This window comes from Solea senegalensis, linkage group LG2 (assembly GCF_019176455.1).
Source record: "Solea senegalensis isolate Sse05_10M linkage group LG2, IFAPA_SoseM_1, whole genome shotgun sequence".
NCBI lineage: Eukaryota > Metazoa > Chordata > Actinopteri > Pleuronectiformes > Soleidae > Solea > Solea senegalensis.
The window spans coordinates 10,472,102-10,493,814 of NC_058022.1; the positions used below are offsets into that span (position 1 = coordinate 10,472,102).

A 21,713-nucleotide genomic window follows, 5' to 3' on the forward strand; every position below is an offset into this window, starting at 1 on the left:
AACACTGAACGCATAGTCCAGGACACATAATTATACACTACAGCGATGAAATGTGTACATGAAAGTTGTCCTGTAGTTCATTCAAAATAGCCAAAAGTGAAATTACACCAAGAAAGTAAAATGTTGAAAAGATTTCAATGCACTTATGCCGCTATTAGGCGACAACTGCACTGAAAGAAGCCAAACACAATTCCAGCAAGTGACTTGCTAAAGCAGCAGAAAAGGAAGAGGAAGTATAAACAACACAACCTCCACAGGGGCTGCAGCCAGCCAGACAGACAAGAAAAAAACACAAGTACGCTGTAGTTGATGATGTTCTCTCTCTTGTACAACACTAATTTCTTAGCCGTCTTATCTGAATTCAAATGATCTGCTTGGAAAGTGTCCACTCAGACTCTCTGTCTCACTGCATAAACACTGAGCTGCATGGGACTATGAGACACAGCGGGAAGAGAGTGTTCACCGCACTGACAGTAGAGGTGAACGCACACACGTCCCAGCTGATGAGAGACCCATCATTATTTCAGCATTTAGTGCTAAGCTAAACCCAGCCAGCACCTTCACTGGCCTATGCAACATGCCAGGTGCGTTTCTGTTTTAGGAGACTCGGAGTGAGTATGCATTAAATCAATAGCTCCTTTCAACAGCTCCTATCCTTGTCAGAGTAGGTAGTACTTGCTCTCCCTTTTCAATGCTCATCTTTTTTCTCTCATCCTCCTCCTCTTGTCCTAAAGCTCTATAGGCTGTGGTCCCGTGTGCAAGAATTGGCGACATCTATGGGTGAGAATGCAGATGGTAACAACTGGAGGACTCCTCTGCTTACTCCAATCTTGTAGTTAGAAAACTACAGTACAAACCTATAAAAGGCTTATTCTAAGGCTACAAAATCCCATTTTATTATACACTTAAACATATATTTACTTTCTGCTAATGCATCCTCCTTAATGTTGGACCCTTAAACCAAAGGCACGTCACAACACCATAGTGTGCAATGTCATATTTACTTTACTGGCCACAGGAATGGGTGAAATGTGATTTCACAAAGTGCTGCCCCATTGCTCATGCAGAGTTTGGAGCACTCTCCTGGCTGCGCTCACTGATCACACAGGTGACATCTCTATAAGTCTGTGAGGGTTCAGTGCGTGGGCCCGGGCCAAAATATCACATTTTCCAGCCTGTGCTTTCTGCACTCATGTAAGTCCTTCCAGAATGAGTGGGTGTAAAAATAGTCTCAGCTGCTCCCACGGCAGACTTAATATCACACTGCAAAAAAAAAAAAGTTAACAGGAAAATCATGTTTTTTGTTTTTTGTTTCGTTTCATTGTTCCGTTTGATTCGCTCCTCTCACACTTTCCTCTCATGAGGTAAAACACCACAGGGAATGCAAAAAATACGGAAATGGAGTGACTCCAAATGTTCCGAATGCAACATTTCAGTCATTAAGTCGTATGTGCCAAACATTAACAAATGACCCTAATCTGCATTGCCCTCTTGTGCAATTGTACTGCTGATAATGCATTTTCCATTTTAGCTTGTTACTCCAGCGAGTACATCAATCAGACCGAGCGCAAAATGTCAACTTTGCTTTGATCAATCTCTCTCCGGAACCTTTTCTTTTCCATTTCTGTCAGGTTGGATTTTCATCAATGGCTGTTGGAACAGTTCACCGACATGTCCGCATCCAAACAATAAAACAAGTGTCGACACATTTTTGTTCTGTTTTGACATCAAATACCCTAAAACTATACTGGTGCGGTTACATCTCAGTTTGTGCGCGCGTGTGCATCTTCCCCGGGTTTTGTATCTGACCACCGAGAGTGTGACAAATGGATGTGTCAAAGCTTGATGGAGCACTGCGATTGCACTGCTAGGCACAAAGCTATTACAAAACTATATAGACAGCTCCAAAGGAAAATCCTGTTTCAATCAACCACACATAATCTGGGAGACAAAGAAAGATGTTCTCCCGCTGATAGAAAGAGTCAGGGCACCTCCGTCGAGAGAGTTCATTTTCTCGCGCACAGAATTTAAATACCTTAGCACCTTGAAATCAGATTTGTGTACATTTTATTCATCGCACTTAAACATGTTATCTGGGGCAGGGACGAGTCATAAAGCCCTTACAGCTTCTTCACTGACAATAAATAAAAGACTGTTTGTGATTCACAACTCATCAAAGTTTAAAGCTCATTTATTTCAGAAGATGTCACTGCAGCAATGGGGCTTTAACAATGATGATACTGGGTTTTTTTGAGAGGGGCATCTGAAAACCTGAAAGTCACTGATCCCTAGTCTACATGTAGATGTGTCCCTGGACAAGACACTTAACCCCAAGTTGCTCATGATGGCTGTGTGTGAAAGGGAAATCGCTGCACATCAATGCGCTGTATGAATGTGTGAGTGAATTAGTAAAAACTGTAATCTAAATATAGACCATCTAACATGCACCATGTATGCATGTAGGGTTGAGCGATATGGAAAAAAATTCCAATTGTTCACCAGCAGCATAACAATCGCCCATTGCTGATGTATTCCCGGGGTGGGGGCGGGGCTATAGGCAATCACCACACAGCATTAGCCAGTAATTATGAAAGAGTTTGTTGGAAAAGAGAACACAAAATCCCCTATAGTTGGCGTCTTTGCCAAAGCGGTAAATGATTCTAAAGCGACCAGTCTGCATGAGCGTTTGCAGATCCACCATCCTGCCGAGCATGCCACCAAACTGGGAGCTGACGCCCCATGTGACATTTTTGCAGTGGTCATTTCAGCACCACAGAGATGCTAACCGGCGCCTCTGCTCTGGCTCAGTTGCGTTGTTTTCACCTTTCAGCACTTGGACTGAGCGCTGTCCATGGTTCTGATCGCTTCCCCTTTCAACCGCTCCGCTCTACTTTCCCAGTACAATAGCTAAAGTAAAATGTGTAGGTAAAATCCACATTGTTCATTATTACCAGTGAACTAGCGTGTACAGTACAAGTGTCCATCATGATAGTGTGCTTTGAGGCACGTCGTTATACGTAATGCTGCTGGTCTGAGCTCCAATGGATGTAGTTAAAACAATTATACATCATGTGGGCTATAAGTGAATCCTCATAAGCAGAAATTAGCAAGATAAGAGTGACAAAAATTAACTCAGCCAATTGCAGATACCCGATATATCCAAACCCTATTTGCTCGCTCATCTCAAAATCAGGTAATTCAGTGATTTCCACTGTTTTGTTGGAATAATAATAATAATAATAATAAAAAACAACAACACACAGACACTAATTTTTTCTCCACTGTAATTCACAAAAGTGGCCGCTAATGGTGCATTTGGCAAGTTTTAATGCACTCATTGAAGTTGATAATTTAGCATGATTATGCTCACGGAGCTTGTTTGACACAAAAGACAGATTTTAGATGGATTTAATGCGACATATTAATAATAAAAAAAAAAAAAATCCACTGATACTAAATCCAAAGTGTTCAATATCGGTGAAAACCAATGCTGTAATTACCTCCATGTGTCTCACTGAGGCTGTACCCAGGTGTTTGTCTTCATGGTGTGAACCTAGGTCTACCATAATCACGCTGCTGGCACTGCAATAAATCCATTGCTCGAAAAAGTGCAGAGTTGAGGTTCAGGCTTGGAATACGGCAACATGCATCAGTGTCACAGTAATATATTTTTCTGATGCAAGTCAAGTGAAACAGACAGGAGTAAACAGCCTACTGGAGATAAAGTACTGTGACCTTGGGCAGGCTCCCTCTAACTGGGCCATCTCGCTGTTCTCCAGGTGTGTATAATTGTGTGTGTGTGTGTGTGTGTGTGTGTGAGAGAGAGAGAGGGGAGTGGGGGGAGAGAGAGAGCATATACCACTGTCTTCACCTTTCATTATCCTTCCTTTCTATCCGTCTCCTTTACGCATTTAGAGGTTGCTTTTGTGTATTTTCAAGTTTCTTTCTTTCTTTCTTTCCACAGCACTGACGCCAATATGCGGGAAAGGTAAAGACACAACGCGGAGGATGCAGCTAATCGATCAACCGATCACTTCATCAGAAACGTTTCGCACTCTTTGTCTCGATGAAAAACCAAAACATTAAATAGTTAAAAGCCACATTGCGCCATTTTTCACTTAAACATGTGCTCAATTTAACTCTATTCTGCTAAATGTCACTGCATTTGACACTAAGTGGCAGGAAAAAAAAGTTGCAAAAACAATAACCCTGCATATGATACTGAGACAAATAAAGCCACTCTGCTCAGCACACTCAGAATGCTGATGCCTCATTGATATTGAGTGCTTTCTTAGAACTGAGCATTTCCTTTATTCCTCTGTGTCTACTCCATTTACTTTATTGTATAGCATATTTAGAGTGGCATTTTTGTGCACACCGACACATTATTACAAACTGATTGCATTAAAAGAAAAATACAGTTACCAAGCTTGTTCAGCAAATGTAACCACAAAAACGTGTGGTGCCGTATTTTCTTTCATTTCGCGTTCTTTGTTTAGAAAGTTTACTCTCAAGTATTCTTTATTTAGACTGAACTGTTGACCCGTGTCTTATCTGACACATGTTTTTTTCCACAGAGATTTCACTCCATGTGCAAAGAAACATCTCTATTTTGTCTAAACTCTCGCAACAACCCCATACTCTGCTCTTCCTCCTCGGTTGCCACTAGTTCCCATATTCATGTATTCAGCTCCTGTGTTCAGCTGGGCCCTAATAACCTCCTCACTCTCCTCTCCCTCTATTTCCTCCTCTCTGTTTTTTTCTTTTCTTTCTTTCTTCAAATTGCACCCATCCAGTCAAACACTTCCCCGCTGCTCTTTCTCTCTTTCTTTGCAGCATTTCTCACATGGTGAGGGTTAGCCCCAAAAAGCTGTCAGGATATGTTCTGCTGTCAGTGAGATGCCGAGTGGGAGCGCATTAGATATCAGCCTCGGTGTGTCCCTGACAAGAAACAAGCCAATTAAGGAATCCCCCGGCACTGCTTAAGCCCGGTTATGGCAGAGGTCCCTGCGATGAACACTGGTGTGCTAAATCATCATACCTTTTTTATATTAGAGCCTCCATGGGGAGAAGTTGAGTGATTCCGGATTATTCCTCCCTTCTTTTTTCTTCTTCCTCGCAACGCTGCCGGCCATCACTCAGCAGCACACCTTAGTTTATCTGAGCCATATGAAGGGCACTTGACATACAAATGTTCCTTTTATATTCTATCTGTTGATCTGTTTTTACTGTCAAGGCTAATGGTATTAGGGATGGATGAAGAGCTTTGAGATAAGCCTTAGGTCATGCAGTTGGGATCCATGACTATGGTTAAATATTGCTATGGAAAGATTAAAGATCAGTACGTGTCAGAGGAAGAGAGAGGCTCGAGAAGTTGTGCTTGTTTTGTATGTTTGTCATTTTCACTCTCATGCTATATCCAATCACGCCCGGCATGGTATCATGCAGTATCTGTCTGCTTTTGTTCTTCTTCCTTCTCTTGTCTCTGCCAACCTCTCTCCTCTCTGCGAACTAAATCTTACAGCAATCCTCCGAAAAAAAAAATCTGAAAAGACCAATTTTTTCTGGAGTCTTTGTGTCCATTAGCGGGTGCCTGTGCTGACACTTGTTTGTTTAGGGGAATGCTGGGTATTATCAAGTGCATTTTCACACAATATCACGGCGGGATGCTGCATGATGAAAGCTGCGCAAACAAAGCTGGGTGGGTGGGAGCGTCTTTTAATGGTTGAGATTGACACTTAATTGAGGGATAGAACTCCGAAGCTTAAGGATATAACTGGCACTTCTTTATTTTTGCCTAATTTTATCCAGTCCCTCAAAAACAGACGGATTCAATTTGGCAACTTCTACCAAAGATGCAAATATTTCCAAACGGGCAGCAGAGAAAGAGAACAGAATTTTCTGCAGATTAATACACACGTACAGCACGAGTGAGCATTTTCTGCTGAGGTTGCCGTATTCAGCGCCGCAATACACTTTTTAACTGTGGTATTGAATCTCAATTTCAAAATCCAAATGACAACCTTTATCATTTCCACATCACATGAGACAGTGAGTTTCCAGTGGCTGCCGAAAGCAAAAACAAACCCCCGATCTATCTGCACTTGCTCCAACTAACACCTGCACACACACCTCTGTACTCGAGCGTTTTTTACTCTGAAATGTCTTGCTGTGCGCTGGGTACCAAGACTGCACAGCCTCATATTTAACTGAGCAGTTAAATGAGCAAACTGCTGGGTTTGTTTATCCACCCCCAGTAGATATTACTTGGCTGCTTGGGATCCCTGACAATAGATCATAATAGGATTATTCCTTCCTTCTATGAAAGTCAACTGTCTTTCTTTGTCATCAGAGCTGCTTACGCTCACTTTGCATTTTAATATCGACGGCTGAAAGCCAAAGACAACATTAGGTACTCTTTAAAGCCTTAAAGCTGTTTCATGTAATTTTATAAATAAGCCTTGTTCCCTTTGCCTCCTCCTTACTGCTACCACCCACCAGTGGGGAAGTGACTCATGCATATTTCAGCAGCGTGTCTGCCCATTCTGAGTGGAGCTTGTTGTGGTTACATGCAGACGCCAAATCAACCCTCTTTTCCCTACTCCTCGCTCCATGTGTCTTTTTTTTTTATTCCACCCCTCTGACGCCCTGCTTTTCATCAGTATTTGGCATTTCAGAAAATTGCGAGAACGACTAAGAATATAGACACACACATCGTCCTCTCATGGAGACCACACTTTTTCCTTCAAAGTATGAGCTTGACACGCACCCATAGTACATGCACACACACACATGGGTTTGCACAGCTATTCTCCTTAGGACGCTGCATTGAACGCCATTCATTTGGACAGCGTGAATAAATGAATACCATCCATCCATCCATCCTTTTTCTACCACTTTATCCTCCACATTAAGGTTGCAGGGGGGTGTGCCAATCTCAGCTGACATAGGGCGATAGGCGGGGTACACCCTGGACAGATTGCCAGACCATCACAGGGCTCACAATATTCACACCTAATTTACCTAATTCCTATATTGCATCTTTTTTGGACTACGGGAGGAAACTGCAGAAAAAACCACGCACACCGAGAGAACTTGCAAACTCCATGCAGAGAAGCCCTTGTTCTGACCCGGGGTCTTGAACCCGGGTTTTCTTGCTGCAAAGGCAAGAGTGCTAACCACTACACCAGTCGTGTGGCCCCTAAAAAATTACCAGTTACTCATAAATAAGGTATTAATAGCCCTTTTAGGTGTGACATGACGTGAGGCCCAGCCAAATTGTCCCCACACACGGATAGAATACCTGGTTTTCCTATATTAAACATACATAACAATAATATTTTTTGTTTCTAGTTTCCAGCAAACCTGTTCCCTGCAACATAAACAGCAACATGTGTTCTTTTTTTAATGAAGAAATACATCCTCAGACTACAAGTTCTCCTTTCTTCATTGGACAGACACTCTCTAAAATTGGTAGATGGTATAGGTGTGATTGCCAGTCTGGTAATATACATATACAGTAATGTATTCATGAACAACAAGTTTCCTGTAACGAGCACACACTTATGTGTGATTATCACAGTTCATTATTATAATTACAGTGAAAATTACCTGGTAAGATTGCGACACTTTCATCAATTAATGCATTAATTGCACCAGGTATTCCCCCACCCCCCATCATGCATTGCCCCGGTCCACATTCAGGGCGTCCCCGGCACAGTGGAAAGCTGTAAACAGTTGTGTGAACATGGTAAACATGATAGTACATCTTTGTTGTGCTCACCGTTCAAGTGCAAGGTGCCCCATGATGATTTTAAAACAAAACTGACCTGTAAGAATTAGCTGGAAATAGGAAAACATGCCAGAAAGGCTGCTGCTGTGTTTCTTAATGAGTAAAGTACTTGAAAGCAACACTTGAGTAAAAGTGTAGTATCTTACCAGAAAATGACTTTGGTAGAAGTTAAAGTCACCTTAAAGTAACTGACATTTACTGTACTTATCAAAAGTAATTTTGTGATATAGAATGTACTTATTAGAAGTATTAGAATTAAAAGTAAACGTATTTAAACAAAGTGAGTGATTACAATTTTGATTGACATTTATTTTGGCTTCGTGACATGTTGCTGCTTGTATTTTTTTAAATTTTCGGAGTCTGTGGAGCTTCGAGACGTCACACTGTGTTTTAATTCAACTTGGAGACCAAATCTGCGGTTTATCTGCGCGAGCTCGCTAGCTCAGCGGTTGGCCGCTCAGCTGACAGCTCAGAGCTGAAACCTGGCGTCCGGAGTGTACAACAGAAACCCGGAGACCAGAGCCTCGGTGTCGGACACGGTAAACAACGAGCCGCTGGCGTGTTTCAAGTCCACATGTAGCCGAAATCTGCAGCTAACAGCTGAGCGGCTACGAGCTGGTGCCGCTAAAAACAACTAGCGACAACAAACAGGTCAAATCAGGTCACCAACTCAACTTTTTAATTTGTCGTAACGAGTAACGAAGATGGTTAAGGGAAATGTATCGGAGTAAAAGTACACATTTTAATAAGGAAATGTATTAAATGTATGGTGTAATAGTAAAAGTACAGATACAAGTAACAAAGTATTTGTACAACACTGCATGTATACAGCTTCTTTTAAGGACTCTGACCCTGCAGTCATTAAGTCATACTTACTGTATGTATGTGTAATACATGTTATGGTGAAGACGATGAGGTTAGGGTTAAGCTAGTAGTAGCCATGGTAATTCATGGAGATCAGACTCTGTGTGTGTCGAAAGGGGGAATATAGTGAGACATCTGTAGGTAAAAAACGTCACCTCAGCCTATTCTGTACACTGAAACACATCATGTAGCCTTCGTACGTTTAGTTTCAGTGTGACCTCCCATGGGTATCTGGTGTCCTGCCACAGTCAGTGATGTAATGCTGGCAGACCACAGAGTGTTCCTGTGGTTAACCTTCTTCTCCTCCTCCTCCTCCCCAGCCACTCACCTTCCTCGTGTTACAAGAGTCGTTTACTTGCTTTGCAATAAAAAGTCCATCCATAAATAAACACCCCCAATTTCAATCCTTTCCAATATTTGATTTTACACGAGCAGCTAGATTCCTCCCAAACACGTGGAGGTCATGATGAAGTCGTTACCGCACATGACATCATTTTAGGGTGTGAATCGTGCCGGACTGACAGACAACAGTTTATATCCACAACTAGAAGCGGTGTAACTCTGATAGGCAGCTACACGGCGTGCTGCTGTATTGGCCTGATACCAGGCTGTGTCTAATATGGTGGGGATTGACTTCCTCTTGCTGGCTCCCTGGTAGTGAGGAGGGTTTAAACTATTTTACCTCCCAAGATCTTCACACCTTCCCTCAGGCACTCTCACCTCAATGCCTTAAATATTAATGGTAAATCGGAGGATAGTGGATGAGTGAGGAGGGAGAGGGCTGACAGCTTAATCACGGAGGCAGCAGCCACCCTCTCTCCTCATCCTAAACGCTGTGGGCGGCTGTCACCACGACCTACATGATGTAATCACCTCCATAATACTGATATGGGCCACAAAGGGCCTTGCAGAGACAGAGAGAGAGAGAGAGAGAGACATAGGGAGAGGGAGGACCTCAGGGATCTTCCAGCTGAGGATCATTTAAAGTTGAAACACTGCAAAAGTTTACTATCACAGCTAAATAATTCAACACAACCTCAGATCACTTATTAACAGACACCAGCGGTTGCCTTTTCTAATCCAAATTAGACTTCAGTCAGCACTTACTCAAATTGAACATAACATTCTGATATATTATTTCATATCACAAGACCAAATTATCTTTGCCTTTATCCTATGTTTATCTTTTCAATTTTTTATATTTTTAATACTCACTTTTTGCATTATGAGCGGTTTATTGCGGGATTGCCCTTTATGTCCAAAGGCATAAGCTACATGAGTGAATATAAATAAACAGTGGAGAACTATACTGTTCCAATGAAATTTTAAAAAAAAACATACTTAATTGTGCAAAAAACGTCACATTTAAAAACAATGTCACGTTTCATCACTTTCTAGACCTATAAATGTACAGAGTGTTATTGTCTTAGTCACTTTGAATTAGATACTGAAAAGAACAATCTTTTTTTTTTTCTCCCTGACAGACATCATAGACCCCTGACTCTGAAAGTAAATATAAATAAACACTGCCATGAGAGCTCACAGCTTATAAGGTGATAATACTACAACTACAAATTCACCTCATTACATGAAGCACTTAACACTTGACATATTGAAAAAGGCTCTACATAAAAGAGGGTTTAACATCATCTTCCGCCAACGTGTTTTTACGGCGGCCACATCCAAGCCAGAGCTTGTGTTTACATATTGAAGTGGAAGCTTACTGCAGACATGAAGAAGAGCGACATTTATTCTTTGAGGCCCCCGTCGTTCCCTGACGCCCCTGGAAAAGCGATGGGTGAGCGGGAGACTCCTCCATAATTCGCTGCCTCACCATCAGAGGTCACTAATTATTACACAGTGGACTTGGAGAGAGGTTTGTAAACTTGACCGTCACAACTCACATGAGAAGAATTCTGCCTTTGCTTGTGCCGCATCCAACAGGAGGACATTTTAAATCAAACCTCCAGGTATTCTGACAGGACAAAGATCAAAACATGAATGTTTTGATGTGAGGACATTGCAGTTTGTTGTCAGCACATCTATATTTTATGATGCCAATATGCCTCGGTTTGGCACTCGCTGCTACAGATTTTTCAGCGAGACAGAATACTGGAGCTGGAGGCACTTACTGCCAGAACAAAATGAAAATACCCCTTTTGGGATGCTGACTGACAAAAATACAGCATAAGGTACAGCTCATGCAACCATTGTCTCTCTGGTAACTGATAAAGAGCTGGAGATAAAATGGAGGCTTGAACATAAAGTCTTTGCGACCTGAGCTTTTTTTATTTTTTTTTATTTTATCTTTTCTATGAAATCCTGAACATGAAGATCATCAGGGCCAATTAAAATCAATAAAAATGTATTACAGTTAGACTCATAACCAAATCTAAATGTAATGTTGATGCTCTAAGTATTAAATTCAGATGAATAAGTACTTGGATAACATTTATAAAATGGGTGAACTTAAAAGACCAAGGCTCCACTTTTCTGTTTTTTTCCCATGTGGACAAACAACTGTCAACTGTAACTCTTATTGACCTATTAGCATTAATATAATCCATCTTATTGATCCTGCAGCTGCCACACAGGACTAAAAACGATATATAATCGGAAATGGAATTGCCCCTCTTACCCCGTTTATGGGATATGTCTTCCATCCAAGCTCTCCAAGCACAGACGTCGTATCCAGCAGCACAACTGAAACGAGAAAGGGGGAACACAGCCATTAGCAATCTGTCAACACACAAAAGCCTCCACTTTCACACGAGAAATTGAAATATCAGTCACAAACATGTTCATTTAGACATTTTTATATTAGCAGAAATGACTTTCCCAGATGAATATGTATGAGCGTAGCAGGGCATACAGTGAGAGCAACGTTTTTGCCTCTTGTGACACAATTTGGGGACTGATGGATTGTCGTCAGATTGCTGTCAACAGTCCATTCCCTCACCTGCTGTCCTTTGCTCCCACCCACAGTTTCGCTCACAACAATGTGTGTGCGTGTCTGCGAGTGTTCCTGAGATACAATCAGGGATAATTCTGCATTCATCTCTTTCATTATGCCAACTATTAATTACTGTAAATTACATCTCTGTTATTGCCTTTCCCTGGGGTTTAATATGCAGTTATTTTAATTTGGTATATTAAAATTGGTATAATTGTCCCATGTGAAAAGCAAATGCATTTTTACCCGGGAAAATAGAAAAAAAATAAAAAAACCTTTGACGGCGTTTAGTCCTGGAAGTGGAGGACGATATATTCCGAAGGAAATTGTGACCAGTGATTTATAGTGACAAGAAGCAGAACGGCTTCCTGGATTTACCTCCACTGTGTTGCCAGAATAACATCACTAAATTAAAAACATCAATTTCCTCGCACTCGTGCCAATACGGGAGAATATGGAGCAGACACGGTCGCTTCCATAAAAAATACACGGAGCCCATTCATTTACTGTGTCAAATTCACGGTGTGAGTGCGTGTGTAAGAACAACAACGAGACAGCGTCTTACCTACAGTACGTGTACTGTACATCTTCATGAATCAGAAGAAAACAACTGGCATTTGGCGGAGCGAGTCCTCACTGACAGAGACTTGTCTGAAGCGAGTCGGTTCTATCTCAAGCTATTAATCATTATTGCAGAATCAGAACAGCCACTGACATGGATCCCAAAAACACGTTTCTTGCAGGTTGTCAATTTTATGTTGTTTGTTTTGAATCATCGCTGTTCACATGTGGTGAAGAGTAAATCTGGCTGCCTGCTTGATGGGCCGGGTCGGGTCAGGTTGTAATTTACATGCAGTTATGGCAGGCTGAGAATCACACGTGTTTATTACAGTGACAGTGATTCTACTCTTTTTCTACTTGAATGATGATCAAGTTTTAAGTACCAGTCAGTCCAGAATGTCCACTCCGAGCCCTGTAAGTAGTCTTCGGAGAGCTTATTATACCAACGCACATCTCTATCAGTGACAACAATTCCACTAACAGCAAGTTAATGTACACCTAAGGAGGTGTACATTATTACAACATGAAATATATATCTATCAACGAATGAGACTGAATATGTTTACGTCTGTGAATGTACAGTACGTTGATACTTCTTTTGCACCACTCTGATGAAGACCTATGTCTGCTCACAGAGTTTTTAACTTTTTCGTCTGCGCGTAAATGTGTCTCAGCTCCCCCCCCCTCGTCTCCCGGAGAACTGGCACACGACACACTTCAGAGACACAACGTGACACCTGTTTGGGATGGAGCCAGAAGACTATACAGGGAATGAAACGTCTGTGTTGTCACAGTCGACAAACACACGGCAAAATATACAGGTTGACTGTTCAGCAGACGAGTGCACATAGCTACACGAGACGAGCCCTGAGTGTCTATCTGCGCGGGCACGGTGCTGCGTAACAAATACGCGATCCTCTAACAGAATAGCAGCGCAAAACAAATCTTTTCACGCCAGTCGACGCTGAAATCTACCCCGTGGATAGACCCACGGAAGAAGAATATCCGAGGACTGAACTGCAACTGCCACACGTCTACTAATGCACTGGGGAGACATAAAGAGTTTATTGTGCTCATAAACACACGGCTGATCATTGTCATATAAACAGTGAGCATATCGCTCGTCTGATAACGTATGGTGAGGCGAGGTGTAACAAAAATGCTGTTCTGACTGTTCATGTTGATTGTGACATCATTTTTAAATATAAAAAAAAAACATCCTTTACATTCGGAGTTCATACAGTGCTGATTAAGACAGTATTTATCCGTATAGCAGTGTTTCCAAAAGGCCAAACAGAAGCAGAATAATGACATCAGCAAATCACCAAAAGTTGCACACTGCAGCTTTAATATATATACAAAAGAGAAATCCCTCTTCAGCCATTGTCTCACTTAAGTTTAGTGGAACTTAAGTGCATATGTGAGAGGACAAAGGTATGGCCACTACTTTGTGATTTCACTGTAAACGGCTCACAAGGAACCTCGCACATTAAACACATAAAGCACCTCGTAGCACATTTTGTGCTACATCAATCTGAAACAGCAGATTGGTCTTTTGATTGACCGTGCCGTCACACACAAAGAATGACTCACAGCTGACCTTTCCATCTTCCAATCCTGCCACCTCTATGTTGACTGGATTTGGATCGAGTCCAGTTCTCCGTGTGTTTGTTCTTTCCTGCCCAGCGATGGGTCCGCACCACATCTGTGCCAGTGCCAGGCTGAAGGACGAGCTGGCACAGCCAATGGTGTTAATGGACACACCTTGAGGCTACTGTGAGCAGCTGAGCAGCTGAGCAGCTGCGCAGCCCCGACGGACTGCGCAGTCGCTGACAGTTGGCTGCGGGGAGCAGTCTCACACCTCACTTTGCCATAAATACAGAACAGTGGACGTGCGGTGTCGTGACGGACTGCAGTGCGGAGGCATCCAGCAGAAAACACTGCGACATTGGATCAAAACCTTTCTGTTGCAAACTTCACAGGAGTTGTGGAAAAACAGTGCGACGGAGATGAAATGTGTCACGAGGTGACTGAACCCACCCTCCTGCGACAGGTGTGCTTTATGTGTGTGAACAACTTCGAAATGAAACACCTCCGGTTTTGTTTTGAAGTGGGATTACACTTGTTAGTAGTGTGATCTGACACCTCAGCAGGGGACAGGATGCCAAAACTTGAGCAAAGATGTGCTGTTTTTGTGACGCAGTATTTTATCGCACGGTGGGTTTTTTAACAAACTTTTCATTTTGTCCATTAAAAATACATCAACAAATTTAGGCCACAAGAAAGGAACCTAAATGTCTGTGTAAGCATACTTTTTCGTGTGTGCACTTTCCCTTGTATGTACTGTGTGTTTGGGTTTAAGTACAGCGTGTACCAATGTACATTAAAACTGCCTGAACAGGATACATATCCATCCATTCTACCTTTCTTTGTTTCTCCCTCTATCCCTCCATTAAGTCATCTTTCAGCAAGGCACCCACATACCCTGCCTGGAGCTGAGGCTCCTCTGGGACTTCCATGGTTGGATATAAATAGAACATGAGCTGGCCAACTCATAAATATATGGAGCACCAGAAGACATTTCTTGTCTGGCCTGCAGCCCTCATAGGCCACAAAAACACCCCGAAATAACTACAGCGCTAACAACCGACCCAGCGGCAGTCACATCCACTGTTACTTTCATGTAAATTTCAATTTGGAGCAGGTGTGAATATGTAAACCTATAAACCCGTAACCAACAACGAGTTTAGGTTCTCCTTCGATGAGTAAAAGGACGAAGCTTTTACAAAGAGTGCGAGTATTCTAAACCCAGGTTGTGACATTTAAAAGTTTGCCGAAGGTAACGAGTCTTCACGTGACCCCGGAGTCACAGAATAACGTGTTTCGATGTACAATTAAAAATGTCTATAAATAACAGCATGGCTCTTAACGCAGTCCCTGAGCGTCACGGGGGGGGGGTGGAGCCAATCCAGGCGGCGGGCGAGTAGGCGCCGGACAGGTCGACAGTCCATCATCTGCATTCCTTGTAAAACTGGACCAGTCTGGAGACACTTGAGTATGTCGTAATACTTTATCTCTCTAATCAAGACTCGTATAAGTACAAACACACACACACACACACACACACACACAAAAAAGAATAGAATAAAATAAAACAGAGACTTGTGGAAATGGATACTGATGAGTGTTTTAGTGACGGGTTCTGGGATACGCCGTGATATTATCAATAGCAGAGGCAGTCAGACAAGCATGACAGGGTGTTTAGCACGTCTCCACACAAGATCAAACTGCTGACGACGCGATAAACACCAGATTAGAGTTTGATATAGGTTGTAAGTGTTTTAAATTAGAGATTAGTGACAGGAATTTGTGCCAATAAAGGGTGAATTAGCGGACACGCTGCCTTCCCGACGACACCTCGGTACATGACAGCGCAACAGGTGTTTAGATTCTGCCTGAAATGCAAAGCACACGCAGGGCGCTTTAAGTGTCCACAAAGAAGCGCTCGCGTGGCCAAATGATCCTTTATAGTAGCGGTTATGGTCAATTCCACTTTTAGTGGCGACATTCTGTGAATAAACAAATACTTTTTCTCCATTTAGCAAAACTTGCCGATAGTTAGCAGCACTCCCACAACAACACTGGCCGTTTTCAGAGTGTGCCATTAGTTTTTAAGTGCATTTACTATGCAGGAGGGCTTTTACAAGCAGAGTAAACACGGCAGTGATCATCTTGATACCTTTTGGGGTTTTTTAAAACATGAGAAATCAGCCAAATTGTAATTTAGACGAAACAAATGAAAAAGACACCTGCGTGGGTTGATGTGTAATGACCTGGCTTCAACTAAGTTAAAGATGTCAGCACATCTACTCTCATAGCATACTGACAAAACCCTGGGGGGGGGGCGTGTTTGAATGCAACACCAGCACAGCGATTTTTACCAAAGCTAATTCATATAAATGACATTTCGAAAATTAAACAGTTTCCCCCTCGAGGCATAAACATGAATTGTGAGGGTTTGTTTGGCTGAAGAGTCGACTATTAAATGGATGTTGTTCAGCAGTATTTCATAAAGTTCAGGAGGCAGAGCCTCCGCTCCGGTTTGGAGACGTCTCGGTTTCTCAAAAAATGCATCTTGACTGTAAAGTGAAGGAACTATTTTACAAACACAGTCGTAGCGAAAAGCAAAAGCTGTGAATATCGAGACATAAGCGGTACACACACACACCACAGTGCCGCGTGAGTCAGACGTGCAGAGTTAATTTTCTTATGGTGACTGGCTGGGACTTGGCGGCTGATTGATTTTCTTTGACAGCACACTGCTGCTTAATATCTCCTTCATCTGCAGCAGTGGCCGTGTTATCAGCACTCTGTGGGTGGCACCAGTTAGATCACACAATTTAATCAGCCGTCCTCAAAAATCAGCGGCGAGCTGATTTTCATGATGATTTTATAGTGAATGTTTTTTTCAGTCTGAAGAAAAGACTGAAGAAAAAAAAAAAGCGTTAACTATAAAATCCTCATCATGAAGGACTGAGGGCAGCGCATCCTCCAGCAGTTGTGCTTTCAAAGACCCAGCAGCGTCTCATTTCACCGAATAAATGAATACAATGTAAAAATGTGTCAAACGTGTGGCGCCGTCATTTGATTCCATTTTGGAGTTTGGAATGATTTTTCATGCATGGATTTGGCTCTCAGAGAGGGAACAATCTGAGCGATGTCAGAAGTGCGGAACAAAGACGTCCCCGGTTTGCTGGGTCTAAGCAATCGTCTGCTCGGGAAAATGACAAAGGTTAGCAAATGGAATTTGTGAATGCTACATTATGATCACAGGGGAGGGAAACGGGGGAACGGTGAATAAAAAGAGATGATGGGAGATGTACTGATGGGAGAAAAAGAGTGCAAACAGAGAAACCAGGAGCGAAAGGTGATTGTTTTTTTCCATTGTTCCCCTAATAGCTGACATCTTCTTTGTGTGTGAAATCCCCAATCTTTGGAGTTCTATTTGTCGGCGCTCAGAAGCATCAAACTACACCGAAATGTCCCCGAAGTACACAGTGTATATATAACTGTAGCTGAGCAGAAAAATAGAAGAGCATGCGTTAAACAGTTCTCTTTGTCACAGTCACAATGCAGCTGGATTTTACTGGAAAGGTTAACAAAGAAAGTTTTTTTTTAATTTTTTTTAATATTCTCTAACCTAACCTCACCTTTTCTTTATATCTGTGTCATTATCATGTCTACACTACTCTAGACAAAGGCTGCAATTGTGCTGCTGAGGTCCCAGACCAAGCCAAAGACAGAGAGAGAGAGACTCAAGTACAGTGGAAAGCAGACCTCGGTTCAATCATTCAATCTGTGGCAGAGAAAAACACAGAGTGAGGCTGTTGTGTAGCAGCTGTCGGGGGAGAGCGCGGCGTCGCATTACTCTTATTGAACTAAGAGAACAATAAAACATTACCAAGATGTGGGAGAGAAGCTGATCCTTCTCAGTCCCCCACACAATCAATACGACTATTTTAAAGTTCACTGATGCTGAAGCTGTGTGTGTGTGTGTGTGTGTGTGTGTGTACATGCATGAGGAATACACTCGGAGAGGTATGTGAAAGGTGGATGAGGTAAAGTGTCGCCCTGTGTACACTCTACCAACACTTCAGTCAGTGGATGTGTTCGTCTTTGGCGTCTAAACTTTGCACATATCAAAAACACCCTGGGCACAAACACGTGCATCTCCCTGTTAAGTGTCTGAGCTCACACTTTCACAGAACTGTCACCCACATTTGGATTCAATATTCGGCTGCTCTTCTGTGTGTGTGTGAAAAGCTGTGTAATTAAAGAAGTCTCAGGTTTGTCACTTTCACAGTTGATTTCCATTAAAATGTGTTTTTTTCTTGTTCTCTTGCCTATGAAAATTTTGCTGAAGCAATCCAATAAAGTATATTGGAGAAAAACTTCAATTTTAAGTCTAGATTACGCACACAAGCCTTAACATTGTAAGGACTAAAAAGTAAAGCCATTAAATCTCATTTTTAAACGACAGTATAAGCAGTTATTAATATAGTCTGCAATCCAAATCCCTTCATACGTATATATATATATACATATATAGACATACTGTATATATATATATATACTGCTTTTTTGATATCACACTGTACACGCGTGGATGTCAGTCGCGTTGCGGTGATTTGCTCTCAGTTTATCATCGGACCCCACTCCACTAACACGGAGTCTAATTTATAACAATTTACCAGACATTTAGAGCAGGAGCAGAGCGGTAAACACACACGGTGTCCACGTTACTTCATAGGAAATAGGGCTGATTAATCCTGAGTGGGTCGTTCATTTCATGTGCGTGCGTGCGTTTCTTCGCCTCACCTTGGTTGCACTGGCTGAAGCGAGTGAGGACAATTCCGAGAAAGAGTGAAACAAGGAAGAATCTCTTCCCACAACTCATGTCTCCTGCCACGTCCATCATCGGCTTCATCTGAGGGACGCAGTCTGGCCGAGAGGGTCGAAGCAAAAGCGGTCCTTACTGGTCCCGATCCTTTACATTTGGTCCCGGTCAAAGAGAACTGCTGGACGGCGGAACAAGAGATCCATCCTGTACCTGGCGACAGCGGAACAGACGGGTTGTGACGGATAAAGTCGCGGAGATATATGAAGTGAAATCGAGGTACTTTTGGCTCCTAACAACTTCACAGATTCCTGTATTACATTGTTTCAAAGAGAGACTGAAGTGCCCGCGTCTCCGTGGCGCACAGGTTAAACGAATCACCGCTGTTGGCACGAGGACGCGCCGCGGACTGCCAGCTGTCGGTCTCCAAACACGTCCGCTGCGAGCTGTGAGCGGCGCGGAGAGAGAAAATGAGTGGGATACAGCGGAGGCGCAGCTGGAGCGGCGGCTACACTGGGAGACTGTGCGCATCTGTGCAGGATGCTCGGCACTAGAGGGGGTTAGCTGACAAGACAAAGGTGTGCGCGCGCGCGCGCGTGTGTGTGTGTGTGTGTGACACTGTGTATGTGTGTGTGTTATCTACTGGTTCAATGGTTCAAGTACAGGGTTTCCTAAATTTTCCACAGTCACCTTACAAAACACTAAAATAGCTCCATCTACTGTCTTTGACCTCATCAACTTCATGGTTGTTGTTCTTAGGTGATGAAGCCAGTGGCAAATTAAATAAAAAATAAATGAATACATGCACATCTTTGAAATAAGTAAGGGGGGGAGATATATGATTTGGTTTCTAACACTATGGTTTGGCAGCAGTTGTGACCAAACAAAAATTGTTTTAATGGCTAAATATGAAGATATCTCTCTCTTAAATTGCCAGCAGACTGACAGACAGACGGCGGTGATGATATAATGTGGAGACGAATCCAACAGCTCAGTGACTCATTGACTGTAGAAAGGCCACCTGTGAAAATGCACCGATCAGGGAAGACTGCTCAACTTGCCTTATTTCTTGCGTCTTACTTCGGAGGAGAAAAGTGTTGTCGCACAGGTGTGTTATTTCCATACAGATCAAAACAGTGATTACAGCAGCACTGGTGTGGAAGAGGCACTATGTGTTCGCCGTGTTAGTACAGCAAACTTTATCCCAGAGGAAGTGGAGCTTCATCTGCAGTGCATGAGTTAGCCGCTGCGCCTGCCAAAGCCACCAATGTCAGCCAAGATTAGGGAAGGTCTTCCTCTCATCTTCATGGACGTCTCATTGAGTGAGTAAGCAAACCCTCCCCAGCCTGACCGGGTTAAACAAAGCGACGTCGGCTGCTGTGACGAGAGCCAGTCAGTCAGAACGTAGGAACAGCTTCCTGTCAGCGCGGAGGAGGTAAATACATCAACATCACAATCCGTCACCGCCACTTAGTTTCCAGCCAATCACCAAACAATGCAGAGAAGCTGCCAACAGACTATCCTGACTTTGAGCGGCACAATGTGCAAACACACTGGAGGACACGGGGGTTGTGGCATAGAATGTAATTGTCCACAGTGGCCCGTTTGTGTCTATTGTAGCCTGAGACATTCCGCAGAAACGTTCTTTAACACCACGCTGCAGATGTGGTGCAGCTATAAAGGAGGGATGAACGCTGCGGTGCCTCTCCGTGAAAGGGGAGATCGTTCAGACTATAGCCATAACTTTGTACCTACTGTTTTCTCATTAAAGGAGACAATTAATATTCTCAGTACTTTGTATTTTCATAGCACATACAAATGTTTGTGTGAAACGTTCATTCACCGTATATTTTCAATTGTTTTTGCTGCTCCGACTCATGCAAAAACTCTCGACAGAGCAAGCTGCAGATGACTTTAATCATCTCTCATCCCCGCAGATACTGAGACTGGTGATGACGGATGAATGATGATGATGAAGAGGGCAAACTGTTGAGAAGAGGTCCTCTACTGCCGCCACCCCCCCCCCTGCAATGATTTGGTTTCCTTTGCTGTAATAGTGGTCAATGAGCTGTGACTGTAGAGTATAGGGGGCCTAACTGTGAGCTATGATTCCGCCTGTCCAAAGAGAACAAGCTCCGTCCATCTGTACTCATCACAAGCAAAGAGCTGGAACGAGACCACATCAGCACAACTGACAGAGACAATGAGACTTTATAACGCTAATGGGTTCACTAATGTTCTGCTCACAATGAAGTGCCAGCCACGCACAGAGCTAGCCCACGGACTCGGGACTGAATCCAAACTGATTCTTTTAAAAAAACGAGGAGGCTGAGAGGGAAAATGCAACACAAAGTATATTAAACACCAGTCCTTGCAATGCACCACATTTGTCCAGTTTTGTTGTTAGTGTGTTGTACGCGGGTGCGTATGCTTCCATTAACTGGCCAAAAATGACAGAATGACATAAAAATTAAAGCAGCATATCTCCCATGGTGGTGGCGGCATGTGTGGTCTATCGATGGAAAGATTAGCTCAAGCATATACTGCAGTGTTGGGGTTGGGAGTGAGCACTAGGACATTTGACTTGGGTAATATTCAAGGCTTTAACACCGAGCGTATCGCTGACGACACATTTGAACAAGCGCACTCTGCCTTACCATAATTACACAACGGTTTGGGCTATCGGTAAAATTCCAATGGCTTCTGAAAGCCATCGCACGGAGAATCAGCGTTTTTGTCACTAGAGAGGAGAGAGTGGGAAGAACAACTGTAGATCGTTTCCATTTTTTGGCCTGTTTGTGCACATTTTGCACATCAAAAAAAAATGACGTTTCATGCTGTTAAAATTTCAAATTCAACATGCAAAAACTGTTGTTTGTGTACAACCGCAGTGTTTAAAATGTGGTAAAACAGTATTTGCTCTGGTCCTTTCATGGTTAAAATAAGCAAAAAAAAAAAGGTGTTGAAGCTTAAGACCCAGAATAGATATTCAAATAGTGTGATCGTCCACATTTTGGTAATGGCACATACGTTTTAGCATAATTATTAGCATAATTATATACTCAAAATATCAAAACTAAGACTCTCATTTACATATCAATGTAGTCATTAGCGCTTTTAACTCAATTCTTTAGGACAAAAAAAGA

The 21,713-nt window shown here is 42.7% G+C and overlaps 1 protein-coding gene and 1 long non-coding RNA gene across 2 annotated transcripts in view; one reads left to right on the top strand and one right to left on the bottom strand.

Moving 5' to 3' along the window:
* LOC122760597 (ephrin type-A receptor 6-like) overlaps positions 1–19,051 on the bottom strand; it is a 143,155-nt gene extending 124,104 nt beyond the window's left edge. Inside the window, exons 1-2 of the mRNA XM_044015716.1 lie at positions 18,549–19,051; positions 11,295–11,359 (exon numbers count right to left, since the gene is read on the bottom strand). Coding sequence (XP_043871651.1) covers positions 11,295–11,359; positions 18,549–18,657 — 174 coding nt within the window. The 5' untranslated portion in view covers positions 18,658–19,051. The remainder of the gene's footprint in view (positions 1–11,294; positions 11,360–18,548) is intronic.
* An 18-nt stretch (positions 19,052–19,069) lies between these two features.
* Positions 19,070–21,057, top strand: LOC122760621. Its single transcript, XR_006358451.1, has 2 exons — positions 19,070–19,145; positions 20,505–21,057. It is a non-coding gene; the product is annotated as an uncharacterized LOC122760621 (long non-coding RNA).
* The last annotated feature ends 656 nt before the right edge of the window (positions 21,058–21,713 follow it).